The sequence below is a fragment of the Diplotaxodon limnothrissa genome, linkage group LG3 (assembly GCF_057381915.1).
Source record: "Diplotaxodon limnothrissa isolate DT_005_m linkage group LG3, D_limnothrissa_male_GT1.1, whole genome shotgun sequence".
NCBI lineage: Eukaryota > Metazoa > Chordata > Actinopteri > Cichliformes > Cichlidae > Diplotaxodon > Diplotaxodon limnothrissa.
This window is the reverse complement of record NC_140598.1, coordinates 28,167,566-28,182,254: the sequence shown is the minus strand read 5'-3', so window position 1 is coordinate 28,182,254 and position 14,689 is coordinate 28,167,566. Positions and strand designations below refer to the sequence as shown.

Here is a 14,689-nt window from a genome sequence, read left to right as displayed (position 1 = left end):
TCAGAGTCACTTAGATCCATATCTAGCAGAATATTAATAGAGCTAAGGTGGACTTAATACAATATGGCAATATACAAAGCCAATATAAAAGTATGTCCAACAGTCCCCAAAGTTTGATTCCGTTACCCAACAGACTAAACAATAAGGAAGCTGATGCTCCACGATGATGCTGCGACGAGAGGACACCAGCCCGATTCAGCAGCGTCACGAACGAGTCACGGCACCAATGTGACCTCTGTGTAGTGTCTTCTCTGGTCTGCATTCACAACAAAAAGGCAATGGTTAGAATGCTCTCTTTTTAATGTCGTGGGCAATCAGCACAAAATCTCGCAGGAATCCTCCATTATTCTGAGGATTACATTTCCACTTGCAGTGTGATCGTATAGTGGTAAATTTATACAACCAAAATAGAAAAACTTCAACACCATTAACATTGCATGTTAAATTTCCCAAATGAAAGGAATATAGAAATATATTTTAAAGCTGTACATGAAACAATGTAATTTCTCTAAACAGTGTGGCACAGTCACATACCTGCATTCACAACAAAAAGGCAATGGTTAGAATGCTCTCTTTTTAATGTCGTGGGCAATCAGCACAAAATCTAAACGGGAAAGCAACAACAGAGTTAGCTAACTATGCTCCCATTTTGTTTCCTCTCCTCCCAATAAAGAAATCTCACATAAACGTGCACTCAGTTCAACATAAAGACTGGAGAAATGACCCGCAACAAATGATGTATAAACAACAAAAATAATCGGGTCAGACTGTATTACTTTAACAGCCTACGATATGATTTTTCCTCCCCACGACATTTGCGCATTCCTTACCTCGCAGGAATCCTCCATTATTCTGAGGATTACCCAGAATCCCTTGCCCTTTGTGAATATTGCAGGGTCACTTTTTCGACAGTAGGTGGCGCCAATGTCCCATTTAGCGGGATTTAACTTCAACTCTATTTAACTATGTTACACTTGTTGTTGTTGCTGTTGTTGCTTTTCTGACCTACAGAACACATGGACAGAGTCAGGATTCAGAGCGTCCTCCTGCTGAACTGCAGACTGTCTGAAATGTCTCAGAGCGTTTTGCAGATGAACTTTGAGTCTCCTGCTGCTGAGCAGAGACAGACAGCATTCAGCAACACTCCACACAGACCACTGATTTCACTCTGACACTACAGGAAGGACTTCATCATCCCGCGGGCTGACGAGTACATTTACTGTAAATATTTTTCCCCTATTGTCTATGAGACTGACCAATAGGAGCAGAAAGTACTCAGCTGAGCCAAACTTTAAGCAGCTGTTACTGAACCCAGCCTCAGTGAGAATGAACTGTTCTGTCCAACACAAGCTTCATGTTGGAAACATCAGCAGGTCTCTTCTCTGACTCAGTCCAGCTGATTATTTGTCTTTGCAGGCTGATAATCCAGATGTTTCTACACTAATGTGTAAAACATCAGTTTCTCGGTTTCAGATTATTATTTATTTGTACCACTTTGTTATTTTCCATTTTAAAGGATTCAATAACTGTCAGATAACCCAGGAAATTACACGAACGTGTCAGTGTGCAGCAGTTATTAGTTTTATTGTGTTCTCTGTTGTGAGTTGTAAAGATTTAAAGCAGAATATATTGTTGTAAATGATTATTTGTGGATTATCAAATTTTCCTTCACAATAAAGTCAAATGTAACTAAAGTATTAGACAAACTGCAGCAACTCCTTTAGGAATACTTTCACATCCTGATGTAAAAGTTGTGTTTTTAAATCAAATATGAATGGTTGAGACACTTATGATGCACATTTGCTGATGAATGCAGCTTGAAGCTTTGATGAGACTGTTTCATTACTTGTTTAGGATTTTATTCATGTTTTTCATTCAAAATGTAAAAGAATAAAGAGAATAAATGTGACAATCATCACTTGACTGGTTTGCTTCTGCTTCATGTGTTATTTTTTGTTGTCTTTGTTAGCACCCTTCATGCTTGGGGTCGATTCTGTAGGAGTCAATTTGACAATTGTTTTCTGATTGTACAGAAAAACTGCATTTAAACCAAGTGCTCCTTGAGATATCTTTGTCTAATAATTACGTTTATCTGATGTTCCGAACAATGTAAATGTATAAAAAAATTTTTTTTTTTTAAAAGAACTCTGGAAATGGGGAATACTTTTCAAAACCACTGTACTCCACCGACTGTAGTGGATCGTCACGCAGGCACCCACTAATCATGACTCATGCTTTCAGGTGGATTGAGAGATTTGGGATGTTCTTGGGGGTTGGTAATATATATTAAAAAGGAAAACCCACCCAGTCTCTCACGTTGGACCTGTTACTGTAATCAGAGACAACATGAAGCTCTGATCGAAGAGTGTAGCTGCTACAGCTCTGCCACCACAGTCTGAAGCAGGAATAAGGTTTGACAGAGAGCTTCCTCTGTGACAGGATAGAAGTTTCTTCTTGTTTCTGCTTTATGTTCACAGAGTAGGTGAATTTATCACTCAGTGTAATGCAGACAGCAGCGTGTGGACACACTGAGAGGCCCACTCATGTTTTTCTCTGTTACTGACTCATAGGAACATCCCAGATGGCTCAATCCACCCGAAAGCATGAGTCACGATCAGTCACTGAGAACCACGTGACGATGATCTTTCCATCCATCTGACAAACATGTCTCAGAATATGTTTTCAAAGCTGAATCCAGGTCTCCTTGACTTCTGTCACCACACACAGACATGGCATGTATAGTTTCAACACTCCCTCAAACCCCCATCTTCTTTTATTTGAGCCACACTGGTTCATCTAAAGCTGATCTCAATAGCTACAAAACAAATTTGACCCAGAAGAGACTTTGTGTGCTTTTGATCGGTAGGCCCACCAAACTCCTTCACAGGAAGCTGATTTCAGCTCTCTGACAAACAACGTCTTGATCCCTGATCCGATGAATCTCACGCAGTAGATAATGCAGGGTTCTGGAGCTGAGGTGGGTGAGAGGACTCGCCCAGCCTATGTCCTAGTGCAGTCAGAGGGGGAAATCCAGGGCCAAAGGTCAGGCATATCAAGCACATAATAATAATTTTGTGGTCATCTTAGATGAGTAGTTTTATGGACAAAAACCACCAGTTCATTTAGTGTTCCCTTAGTGCTAATGCATAAGAGAAGTTGGTGTACTATAACTGAAGTAATCTTGTTAAGATAAGATAAGATAACCTTTATTAGTCCCACACGTGGGAAATTTGTTTTGTTACAGCAGAAAGTGGACAGTGCAAAGTTATATAGCAAAAATTTGAATACAATAAGAATAATATACTGTACACAACTGTACAGAATAGAATAGAATAAAATAGTAGAATAAAATATACATTAGGATAAAAATAGAATACAAATGTTATATACAACTGAGTAAAAATACAACTTACAAAAATACTCAGAAAAGAGTATTGCACTTAGTCTTATTGCACATGTGTGGGTTTGTGTGTGATCAGCTGCAAAAATCTTTGTTGTGGAGTCTGACAGCAGTGGGGAGGAAAGACCTGTGAAATCGCTCCATCCCACATTTAAGTCCTTAAAGTCATATTCTTCTATTGTCTTGACTGTATTTGAAGCTGTTTTTATTTTTGTATGATACCTGATTTATATGGAATATGGCTGAAGTAAACTAAAGTCTAAAATACTTAGTCATTTGTTTAATAGTAATTTAACATTATATAATTCACATATAAAACTATGAATTGTAATTTTAAATGGTTTAATAGCAGGTAGAATAGCATATGTAGGCAAGTATATTTCTCCTTTTTTATCAAGAAGCAAAGACAAAAAGGAAAAAAAAAGAAACAGGGCAGAGTTCGGTGGCTGAAACACCCGTCCCCACCAATGCCAAAACCAAATCTACGCCCTTGCGTTGACAGATCGTTTTTATAATTATAATTAGCTAAGCAAGCTGGGCCAAGTGATGGTTTTTTAACTGGTGGTTTAATTTCTTCCAGCTTGAAGGCCAGTGATATGTAGCCCAATTTGATAGATGGGTTGGTAATATTTAAGACTGGAGTATTAAGCAATGGTTTGACTTTTTTAAACAGTGTTGTAGGAATGGAGTCTCAGATACACATTGATGTTTTGAAGGAATTATTAAAGTTAACTTGATAGATAATTTGGGGGGAAAGATTTAAAATAAATATCAATGGCAGCTGTAGATAGTGATGTCTTTTAGGTGGTTATATAAAATAATCTAATGGTTACAATTCTGTTTGTGGAGACATTCATAAAGTCATTACTAGTTAATGTTAAAGTTATGCTTGGTCAACAAACTTCTCATGTTTTGTCAGCCTGGCTACAGTACTGAAAAGAAACTTAGGGTTTAAAGTATAAGAAATCTGCTATTTGTAAGGTAATAGTAACAATGTTAAAACAGCCAGCTGATTCACAGATATGAATTGTTTGGAATTCTGAGCAGTAACATATATTTACAGACACAGTTAAAAAAGGGTCATGTAAACTACTTAAATGTATATCTTTCAAATTACAAAAGAACTACGTAAAACCAGTAAAAGATGTAAACAGCACACTCTCTCTATCTGTTTGTGGCTGTATAAACATCCTCTTATTCATGCCATACTTTGCTAATGCAATATTACTGAGAGAAAGGGAAAAAAAGGACAGATCACATAACTTTAACTTCCATAACTAAGGGATAAACAGGAGAACTTACGAGTGTCTTCAATGATGGCAGCATTACTTTGGTGTGTGATGCTACCTGAATCGCTTCTTCCTCTGCAGTGGTAGATACCTCCTTGTGATACATTAATAGCTTTCTTCCCTTCATATTCTGTCATAGGCTCATCTTTAGAGCCATATGTGGCAGCTCTGTACCACAAAATGGTCCAGTTGTCAGAGCCGTCCACAAAGCAGCTCAGTGTCACGTTGCCCCCTAGTGGTATCTCATACCTCGTTGGTCTCAGTGTGGCAGTGGGTGTGTCAAAAGGGTACTTCGCTTTTCCAGTAGTATTTAGAGAAAAGCAGAAAGAGAGAGATTTATTTTAAAAGCTGTTGTTTCAGTTATTTTATTTTCACCACAAAAACAAAACAGTGTGAAAAAGCAGCATAAAACACAATGTTCAACTTATTCTGCTAAAATAATAACTTGAATTGAAATTGTCCAAATTCGGATGTTAGATGTATGTATGTATAACTCTGAGTTTGTTAGCTTTGCCTAATACCACATATAACAGCTGCTGTTTTATCGTGAGTCCAGCTGAGTCTAGGACCTCAATAAACTGAATATGAACTGTTTACATGAAAATATCTATTTAGGAGATAAAAAATAATCTTTGGTCTTCATAACGTGAGAATAAATGCAAGACAGCTAGCTGGGTCACAGACAAACTGTAAAAACTGCATAAAAAATTATGTAAGCAACTTAAATTTATAGTCTTTATTTTGTAATAGGTTTTTTTCTTCTTTTTATTTGTTCTCATATTTACTCTGCACCCAATATTAGTTTTTATCTGACAGGAAGAGGTCTTTCCAGAGGCTTTTGGTGTCATTGTCATGATAGCACACTTTAGACAGTGTTAGAAATATCGTCATGCAGCCACAATTTGAGACAAGCAACTCATCTTACAGTGCAGGTACAGAGATTAATTGTTACATATGTATAAATAGATATGTATATATCTATGACAATGCTCAAGGTAAGATATATATATATCTTACTTTGAGCATTGTCAGAGAAAAGTGCTGCAAGCTCTATAACAATTGTTAAATCAAGACATTATCACATTAGCAGACAATCAAAATCATTAAACGATGGAAAAAAAGAAAATTAAAAAAAAAGATTGCTATATACACACACACACACACACACACACACACATACTGGTATGGGTTGTATGCTTTGCCCTTTTCTCAAACCTTAATCACTTAATTTGAAATACATCTGTGTGTCGTCGGCATAACAATGATGTGCAATGTTATACTTCTCAAAGATTGCGCCTAAGGGGAGCATGTACAGTGAGAAGAGCAGGGGGCCAAGGACAGATCCTTGAGGCACGCTGCAGGGTTAGGGTTAGGTGCAGCAGAGGAGAAATAAGGGCAAAAATTGATCGAGAAGGACCTATTAGAAAGGTATGACTTAAACTAATCTAGGGCGGCACCTCCAATGCCAACTGTGTGTTCAAGCCTCACTAATAGGATGTTATGATCTACCATATCAAAGGCCGAGGATAGATCTAGTAGGACCAAGAATGAAGAGTGTCCAGAGTCAGTATTCAGAAGGAGATCATTGAGGACTCTGAGCAAGGCCGTTTTAGTACTATAGCAGGGTTTGTAAGCAGACTGAAATTGATCATAAATGGCATTCACATCCAAATACGGCCGGAGTTGTGAAAGAACGATCCTCTCCAGTATTTTGGACAGGAATAGAAGCTTAGAGATCGGCCTATAGTTCCCAAGATTGTTATAACATCTACAGGTGATTTTTCATTCAGATTGTGTAATATAATTTTTCACAATCTATTCAGAGATTATGTGGAGTTAAAAAGCTGAAGTCACTTAAGATCATCTATTTCAGTTTTTTCTTACTTCATGGGCCATCACACTGAGTGATGTCTGAATGACATCTTTTATAAGTCATTTTTGGAGGTCCAATTTTGGTCCATTGGAAGGGTTGTTTTGTAACACCAGGCAATGTCTTTTTTTCGACATCTGCTGAACATCTAGTGTTGTTATTGCTAGGATCTTTATGTTTACGAGCTATTATTGTTCAAATGTAGTGGTTGTGGACGTCTTTTCAACACATTTTAATAAATGACAATTTCAACCTGGTTACAAACAAATAACTTGATTAATTAACATAAACAAACCAGTCAAAGAAAAGCAAGAAAATGTTAAATAACCAAAACAATTACCCACGTGTACTTATTAAATATATAGGCTAACACGTAATTAATCATGTTTGTTTATACATAACCCACATTCATATGCATCATGTTGATAACACCACATTAATGTTTATATTTGTAAATTAATAAAAATACATTTATTAATCATGTAAATTCCCTGCACCTGTAATAGACATCCATAACATCCAAAAGATTACTCAGTTAAAATCCAAATGTTGAACATCATATTGACCTTCAAGTTGGGTCACGGTTGGGCTTGGTTGTGTATAGATGTACAGAATTAGTCTTCGACCGACGGACCCAATAAAGACATGATCTGCAAGTCTAGAGCTGGAATTCCTTTTTTGTGCCATATTTGTAGATAATAGTGTATAGAGTATGAGGTCTGTATTTAATGTGCTATCTTCAAACAAACTAACTGTGGAAAATCTGAAGCGTTACTGATATTTGTGTAGCAGAGGAGCAACAGTGGGTTCACAAAAGGATTCTTTTTTGCTTCGCAGCTACGGCTCTCCTCACTGACCTGTAAAACATCCACATAAAGACATAGAAAGTTTTATGATGCCATGATGAGCCAAAACCTGAAATCCTTTAATCAAAAATACTTTTATATATATATTTATATATATATATATATATATATATATATATATATATATATATATATATATATATATATATATATGTATGTATGTATGTATGTATGTATATATATATATATATATATATATATATATATATATATATATATATATATATATATTTGTGTGTGTCTGTACTGTACCATTTCCAGTGTCTTCCATTTTTGTTTGCTGTTTCATAGACAGCGGCACTACCTAAAAAAATAAATAAATCCAGCAACAATTATTTTAAAGTCATTAGACTGAATAAACAACAACAACAACTTTTATGGTATAAATAAATCCAGAACTATGCAATTTTTCATAATTCAAAATATTTTCATACTGTGAGTCTTTTTAAATTAAAATATTCTTCATTTGGCTGCCAGCTGCCAACACATTATCACATGGTCACCACAACACATTATCTGACTCCATCTCAGCCTTCCTGTCATTCTCCACAGTCACACCAACCCTCTACATACTCGACTAGTTATGGATAGATGACACCTTATGCACCTTATCCCCCTTACTGTGTTGATACTGTGTTGGCGTGTTACTCGATATGTGCTGAATTGTAAAAAACAAAACAAAAACCCCCCAAAACATTTCAGGCTACTGGGATCCCAGATGATACCAGACTGGAGAAAATCATGTTTTCTGTCTACTTGCATTGTTTAATGGAGGATAAAAAGCTAGCACCTCTCCTCTTGGTGATTTGGAAATTGCAGTCAATTTGGCTCAGTCATATGATTTTTTTTTTAAAGCTATACACACACTAATCTTCTTCTATGGTTGTCTGCTTTACCTCCTCTAGGGCAGCTCCATCTTCAACTTCCTTTGTCCACTATGCCCACTGTCCTCTGCACATATCCAAACCATCTCAGTCTCACCTTCAATCTTGTCAACCTGAGCTGCCCCTCTGATGTACTCATTTCTACTCTTGTCTATCCTGGTCACTCCCAATGAAAATCTTAATATCACAAATCACCCCTAACACATTGTCAAACATGTCCTGCTCCACCCTCACAAACTTCTCTGTCACTTCTGACTTCCTCCAGCAGAACCACAGTTGCTCTCTTGACACCATATCATGTCACATAAAAATTTGACTTGTAACGCAGCCTCAATCAAAATTAAAAATTTAATAATAACAAATTTAAGTACTGACCAGGATGAAGGGGGCTGTTTTCACTACTTTCATTCTGGCTGAAGATTTCAGGTGGTACAGTAGCTAGTGTGATAACAAACATTTAAACAGTATTAAGTGACACTATATGAGACATTTTTCAAAATACAATTTTAAAACCATTCTCCCAAAAAAGAACAAGATTATTTCGATGCTCATATATGTGCTAATACAACAAATGACAAGTGAGTTCCTTCTCAAAGATTACGATTATTTAAAAAGAAGTCACATTTTCAAATGCTACTCACATTTAACCGTCATGTAACGCGATGGTGACTCTTTTCCTGAGTACTGACACTTGTAGAAACCTTCATCAGACTTTGACACTGCCAAGAAGTTCAGCTCCTCTCGGGAATCATTTTGGACAAGTTTGTCATTGTGATAAAAAGCCACATTGGGAAAGATTTTTTTTCTTCTCAAGTTGCAACTAAGACTAACAAAAGTTCCCTCATTCACAGGATCAACAGGGATCATCATGAGAGGACCAGAATAAAAGTCTGCAAAACATACAGAAGATATTGTTTCAAATGGATCAGCTGGTGCTGGATTTTAGAAAATAAAAAAGAGGGAAAAAAACATGTGCAATAATAATTACTGATTGATCAAATGTCTTATAGCTTATAGCTAAAGATCTGATATGTGACTTATAAAAAAAACAACAAAATCGTCCTTTCTTTTAGCTCATAGAGCCCTTTCAACTGTCAAGTGTGTCTCAGTGAGATGCTATTCAGCCTCAGCTGAATGGGGAGTATCATCACATCATAATCATATATATATATATGTACTTGAAAAATGTTGGTAAATTAATTTATAAAACATGGAATGAAATAAAACTAATAACGAAGAGTATTATGCTGCTGAGTTGAGATTCCAAAAATAAAATAATCTTTACATTTCTGCCTCTTTTTCCATGAAAGAATTGCTTAACATACATAGTGATAGAAATATTCATGAAACGTTATAACACAAAAGGGGAAAAAAAACATTCTACAAACCCTGTAAAGTGATGTTGACTGCATTGCTGAACTCTTTTAACATAGACTCACACCAGTACACTCCGTCATCTGAATATGTTGTGTCGATTGTGCATACAGATTCTCCTGACAGCCAAAAGTTGCTACAATATGGCCGGCCATTCTCTGGGAACTTCCTCACTCTCCATGAAGAAGAGTTTCCCTTACAAGTCAGTTTGACAAAGTCAGAGCCAAAATTTTGCACTACAGGGCCGACTGTGAGAGACGCTGCTGATGAAGCATCTGAAAAACAACATGGATCAATAAGTGAAAGCACAGGAAGAACACATAAAAACTAAGCATCATTACAAGTATTGAGAGACAGAAAGAAACTGACCAGCAGACCAGACAAACTTTGGATCGCTGTAGTAGGTGTAGTAGTAGTTGCTTCCTCTTTCCGCTCTGCACACATATGCTGCTGTGCTTGTCTGCCCAGTAATGATGTACAAACTCTGAGCAGTCTTGCTGCCATCAGGTAGCAGCTCATATGTGTAGGGCTCCTCTGTTATTTTATAATAAGGAACAGCTTTATACCAGGAGAAGCTCCATCCTTCAGAAGGATATTCAACCTCACAGTTCAGAGTTACTGAGGCTCCAGGACTGAGCCATGAGGGAGACAGAGTGAGGACAGGATGCAGTTTAACTGTTGAAACAAGATTTTTAGATTAGGCTTTTTTATTTATGTATTTTTTTAAATAATATTGCTATATGATGGGTCCACAAATCAGGCCAGGTTCACTCTTCCCTTTTGAGCAAAAACATTTAAATAACTGGATGAAAACATGTAAATAAATATCACCAAATCTTGACAGTGGAATTACAAACTGTACCACTGTCATACATAATACTAATTTTATTGTTGTCATTTGAACCACACCATGTCACAATACGCTGTGTGTGGCACACATAAAGTAACACACTGGAGAACACAATAACAGACACTGAGATACAACTGGAAAAACACGACATTTAGATGTGACAGACTGAGAGGGAGTAAAAAAAGGGAAATATGCACAAAGATGCTGAAGACAGAACATGGAGATCAGACTAGGCATGAAAAAGGGAACCAACATAAAACAAGAAATCCAGTGCTATAGCTACCAAATTCAGAGAAAAAACACACATTCTAGAACTGGAACATAAATAATTTCTTAACTCCAAGGCAAAGAATCATGCGTTCAGAACAAACTCAAAATACTGGGTCATTATTTAATTAATCAGTCAAGTGACTGGACTTCTTTAAGTCCCTTCAAGAAACTTAAAGAAGTCGAGTTGCTTTTCTTTCCAAGCTCCTTAGGTTACCATGGCCTGGATGAATGAGAATCTGCACAGACAAGTTATCGTATGTTTTTTTTTTTTTTTTTTACTAATTTGAATGAAGCAGTTTATATGGATGAAAGATGCCCAACTTACATGATACAGTTACTGGAATGACATTACTCCACTGTGTGAAGGAAAGATCCGTTTTGCCTCTGCATTGATAATCTCCATTGTCATCCCAACCAACATTGTAGAATGTTCTTTCATTGGTTGTATAATATGTGGTAAACCTTTTTGGTCTCCAATCATAGCTCCAGTAAGTTCCTTCACCTCCCTGGATGTCACATCTGACAGTGAATGTTTCACCCATGTATATCTTAGTCCAGTTGGGCTTCAGGGTCAAAATGGCCGTAATAGGAACTGTTCACATAAAATATGAAATTAAAAGAAACACAGAAGCATCATCTAATTCAGTCCAATTAAATTTATTTACATAGCACCAAATGATGCCAACAATTGCCTCAAGGCTCTTTATATTGTGATGTAAATACCCTGATATATATATATATATATATATATATATATATATATATATATATATATATATATACAAACACACACACAAAGTCTCTCTATCTGTCTGGCTGAGAGGAAGACAAAACGAAGGACAGATCACATAATCTCATAACTTTAACTTCCATAACTAAGGGATAAACAGGAGAACTTACGAGTGTCTTCAATGATGGCAGCATTACTTTGGTGTGTGATGCTACCTGAATCGCTTCTTCCTCTGCAGTGGTAGATACCTCCTTGTGACACATTAATAGCTTTCTTCCCTTCATATTCTGTCATAGGCTCATCTTTAGAGCCATATGTGGCAGCTCTGTACCACAAAATGGTCCAGTTGTCAGAGCCGTCCACAAAGCAGCTCAGTGTCACGTTGCCCCCTAGTGGTATCTCATACCTCATTGGTCTCAGTGTGGCAGTGGGTGTGTCAAAAGGGTACTTAACTTTTCCAGTAGTATTTAGAGAAAAGCAGAAAGAGAGAGATTTATTTTAAAAGCTGTTGTTTCAGTTATTTTATTTTCACCACAAAAACAAAACAGTGTGAAAAAGCAGCATAAAACACAATGTTCAACTTATTCTGCTAAAATAATAACTTGAATTGAAATTGTCCAAATTCGGATGCTAGGGGTATGTATGTATAACTCTGAGTTTGTTAGCTTTGCCTAATACCACATATAACAGCTGCTGTTTTATCGTGAGTCCAGCTGGGTCTAGGACCTCAATAAACTGAATATGAACTGTTTACATAAAAATATCTATTTAGGAGATAAAAAAAAAACAAAAACAAAACTTTGGTCTTTATAACATAAGAATAAATGCAAGACAGCTAGCCAGCTAGCTGGGTCACTATTTATGCATGTGTTGTTGTCTTACCGTTTTTGAGACAACTTAAATTTATAGTCTTTATTTTGGACTAGGTTTCTTTCATCTTTTTCTTTCTTTTCATATTTCCTCTGCCCAATAGTAGTTTTTATCTGACAGGAAGAGGTCTTTCCAGCGGCTTTTGGTGTCTTTGTGATAATAGGACACTTTAGCCAGTGTTAAAAATACTCTTCATGCAACCGCAATTTGAGACAAGCAACTCATCTTACAGTGAAGGTACATAGAGTTAACGGTTACATATGTACAATATAAATACAGAGAAAATGTAACTTTAATTGTAACTTAGAGTGCAGATAGTTTATATATTATAAAAGAGAAAGAAAACAACTTCTTACCTTGAGCATCGTCAGAGAAAAGTGCTGCAAGCTCTGTAGCAAAGATTAAATCAGGACATTATCAAATTAGCAGACTATCAAAATCATTAAACGATGGAAAAAAGGAAACTTTACAAAAGATTGCCTGCCAAACACACACACACACACACACACACACACACACACACACACACACACACACACACACACACACACACACACACACACACATATACTGGTATGGGTTGTATGCTTTGCCCTTTTCTCAAACCCTGCTAATCGTTGGTCTAGACGGAGTAGTCTTTCCACAGGTCCTGGACTCCTGAATGTATGGCTGCGCTGTTCTAAAAAGTATGGGGGGGGAAATGGGTCACTTCAGACCTCTTACACTCTGTGTGGAAGTCAATAAAATCTAAAACACACCAACTGGACATTTTGAATTTGGGCAAATATGTCTTTCATAAGGTCAAAATAAACAGTTTATAAGGACTTTAAAGGGACAATGATGTCATTTATTAAATCCAGCCTCATTAACATAAATACACCTTTGACATAACTGTGTTACTGGAACAGCAGTATTTTAATAACAAAAATCTGGTTTTGCTAAACATAACCCTAAAATATGTAAATCAAAATATATTCAAAATGTATATAATATATTTTATGGAAATAAAGAGAAAAAAAAATTACTCTTGTTTTACAAAAGCTTTTTTCTTGTTTGAAGAACAGCTGGAGGGCTGTAGTCACAGTGGGTTCTTGTTCCCCTCTCCACACAGCATCTTTGGATTTCAGAGTGGTCATCGGGTTCTTGGTCAGCGTTCTCACTAAAGCCAGTCTATGTCAACTGCTCAGTTTGGGCAGCTGAATAGTTCTCACAAGGGTCCTATTTGTGCTGAACCTCTTCCATTTGAAAATTATGGAGCTCACTACACTCTTGGGAACCGTCAGTAGAGCAGAACATTTTCTGCAGCCTTGCACAGAGCTTTGCATTGTAAAACCTCATCTCTGACCTCTGCATAGAGTTCCTTTGACTTTATGGCCTTATTTTTGCTCTGATGTGGATAATCAGGTGTGAAGCCTTCTATAAAGAGGTGTATGCTTTTCCACATCATGTCTAATCAGTTTTGGTCCACAGGTGTACTCCAGTCAAGCTTTGGAAGCATCTTATAGCAATGATCAATTCATTTATTTCATTTTGATTACAGTTTGTCATCATGAGATACTGAGAGTAGATTATTAAGAAAAAATGAGACTGAATAACTCTGGAAAAAAAGTAAACAAGGATATAGACAAAGTCATGTAACTCAATGGAAAGTTAAATCATAATCCAACCCTCCTGATTCGCTTTTCCTCTTTTCTCTGTAAGGACACATTCAAAACGACTGGTGCATGTGTTTACCTGAAAGTGTAATGAGAGCAGACAGGAAGAGCAGGGGGTGGAGCATCTTGTAGGGAGCCATCTAGCGGATAGGGAACTATAAGACAACAAAGATCGAAACCACTAAACAGAAAGTTAAAGACACATTCTGAACAGTGCACATTATTAAAAAAAATCATAACATGCGAACAGACTCAGTGTTTGAACAAAGAAAGTGTAGTGATTGTAATTCATCTCTAAAATCTGATTCCTCACACTTATATTTCACACATTTCTCTAGACTGGAAGAGAACTCAGTTTGCTATTTTTGTTTTTATTTAATAATCAAATCCAAAAGTTTAAAGTGTTCCTCGCCCAGCATATTTACTATAAATAGTCTGTCACACAGTCACTAGATTTTTTTCAATAAATACCAGGCATGTTTCATTTCTGGGATGTAGAGTTTGGAGTTTACCTCAAATATAACCAGCTGTGTGTCTGTGATAAACACACTTATGTTGTGGGTAAAGAAGTCACTTCTTGATTCTGCTTAAAACAACATGGATAAAAAAAAAGTTGCATTTTTTAAATGGG

The 14,689-nt window shown here is 36.5% G+C and overlaps 2 protein-coding genes across 2 annotated transcripts in view; one reads left to right on the top strand and one right to left on the bottom strand.

Annotated features, from left to right (window-relative positions):
• The window catches only part of LOC146635172 (neural cell adhesion molecule L1-like), a 640,298-nt gene that overhangs the window by 11,712 nt on the left and 613,897 nt on the right, over positions 1–14,689 (top strand). The gene's annotated exons all lie outside the window — the stretch shown is intronic.
• LOC146635210 (uncharacterized) lies at positions 7,368–14,198 on the bottom strand. Its single transcript, XM_085345425.1, has 11 exons — positions 14,138–14,198; positions 12,975–13,082; positions 12,760–12,792; positions 11,704–11,985; positions 11,129–11,395; positions 10,053–10,358; positions 9,698–9,958; positions 8,951–9,199; positions 8,685–8,747; positions 7,678–7,729; positions 7,368–7,416 (listed from the first exon to the last, which is right to left on the bottom strand). The coding sequence occupies exons 1-11, from the start codon at positions 14,196–14,198 to the stop codon at positions 7,368–7,370; spliced, it is 1,731 nt and encodes a 576-aa protein (XP_085201551.1).

What these genes read in the sequence shown, in the direction of transcription:
- LOC146635210 (XM_085345425.1), bottom strand. Translation starts at nt 14,198, where the DNA reads ATGGCTCCCTACAAGATGCTCCACCCCCTGCTCTTCCTGTCTGCTCTC. An exon ending in TGCTCTCATTACACTTTCAG is followed by an intron (nt 13,083 to 14,137) that starts GTAAACACATGC and finishes CATACTTTTTAG; the next exon opens with AACAGCGCAGCCATACATTC. An exon ending in CATTCCAGTAACTGTATCAT is followed by an intron (nt 10,359 to 11,128) that starts GTAAGTTGGGCA and finishes TTGTTTCAACAG; the next exon opens with TTAAACTGCATCCTGTCCTC.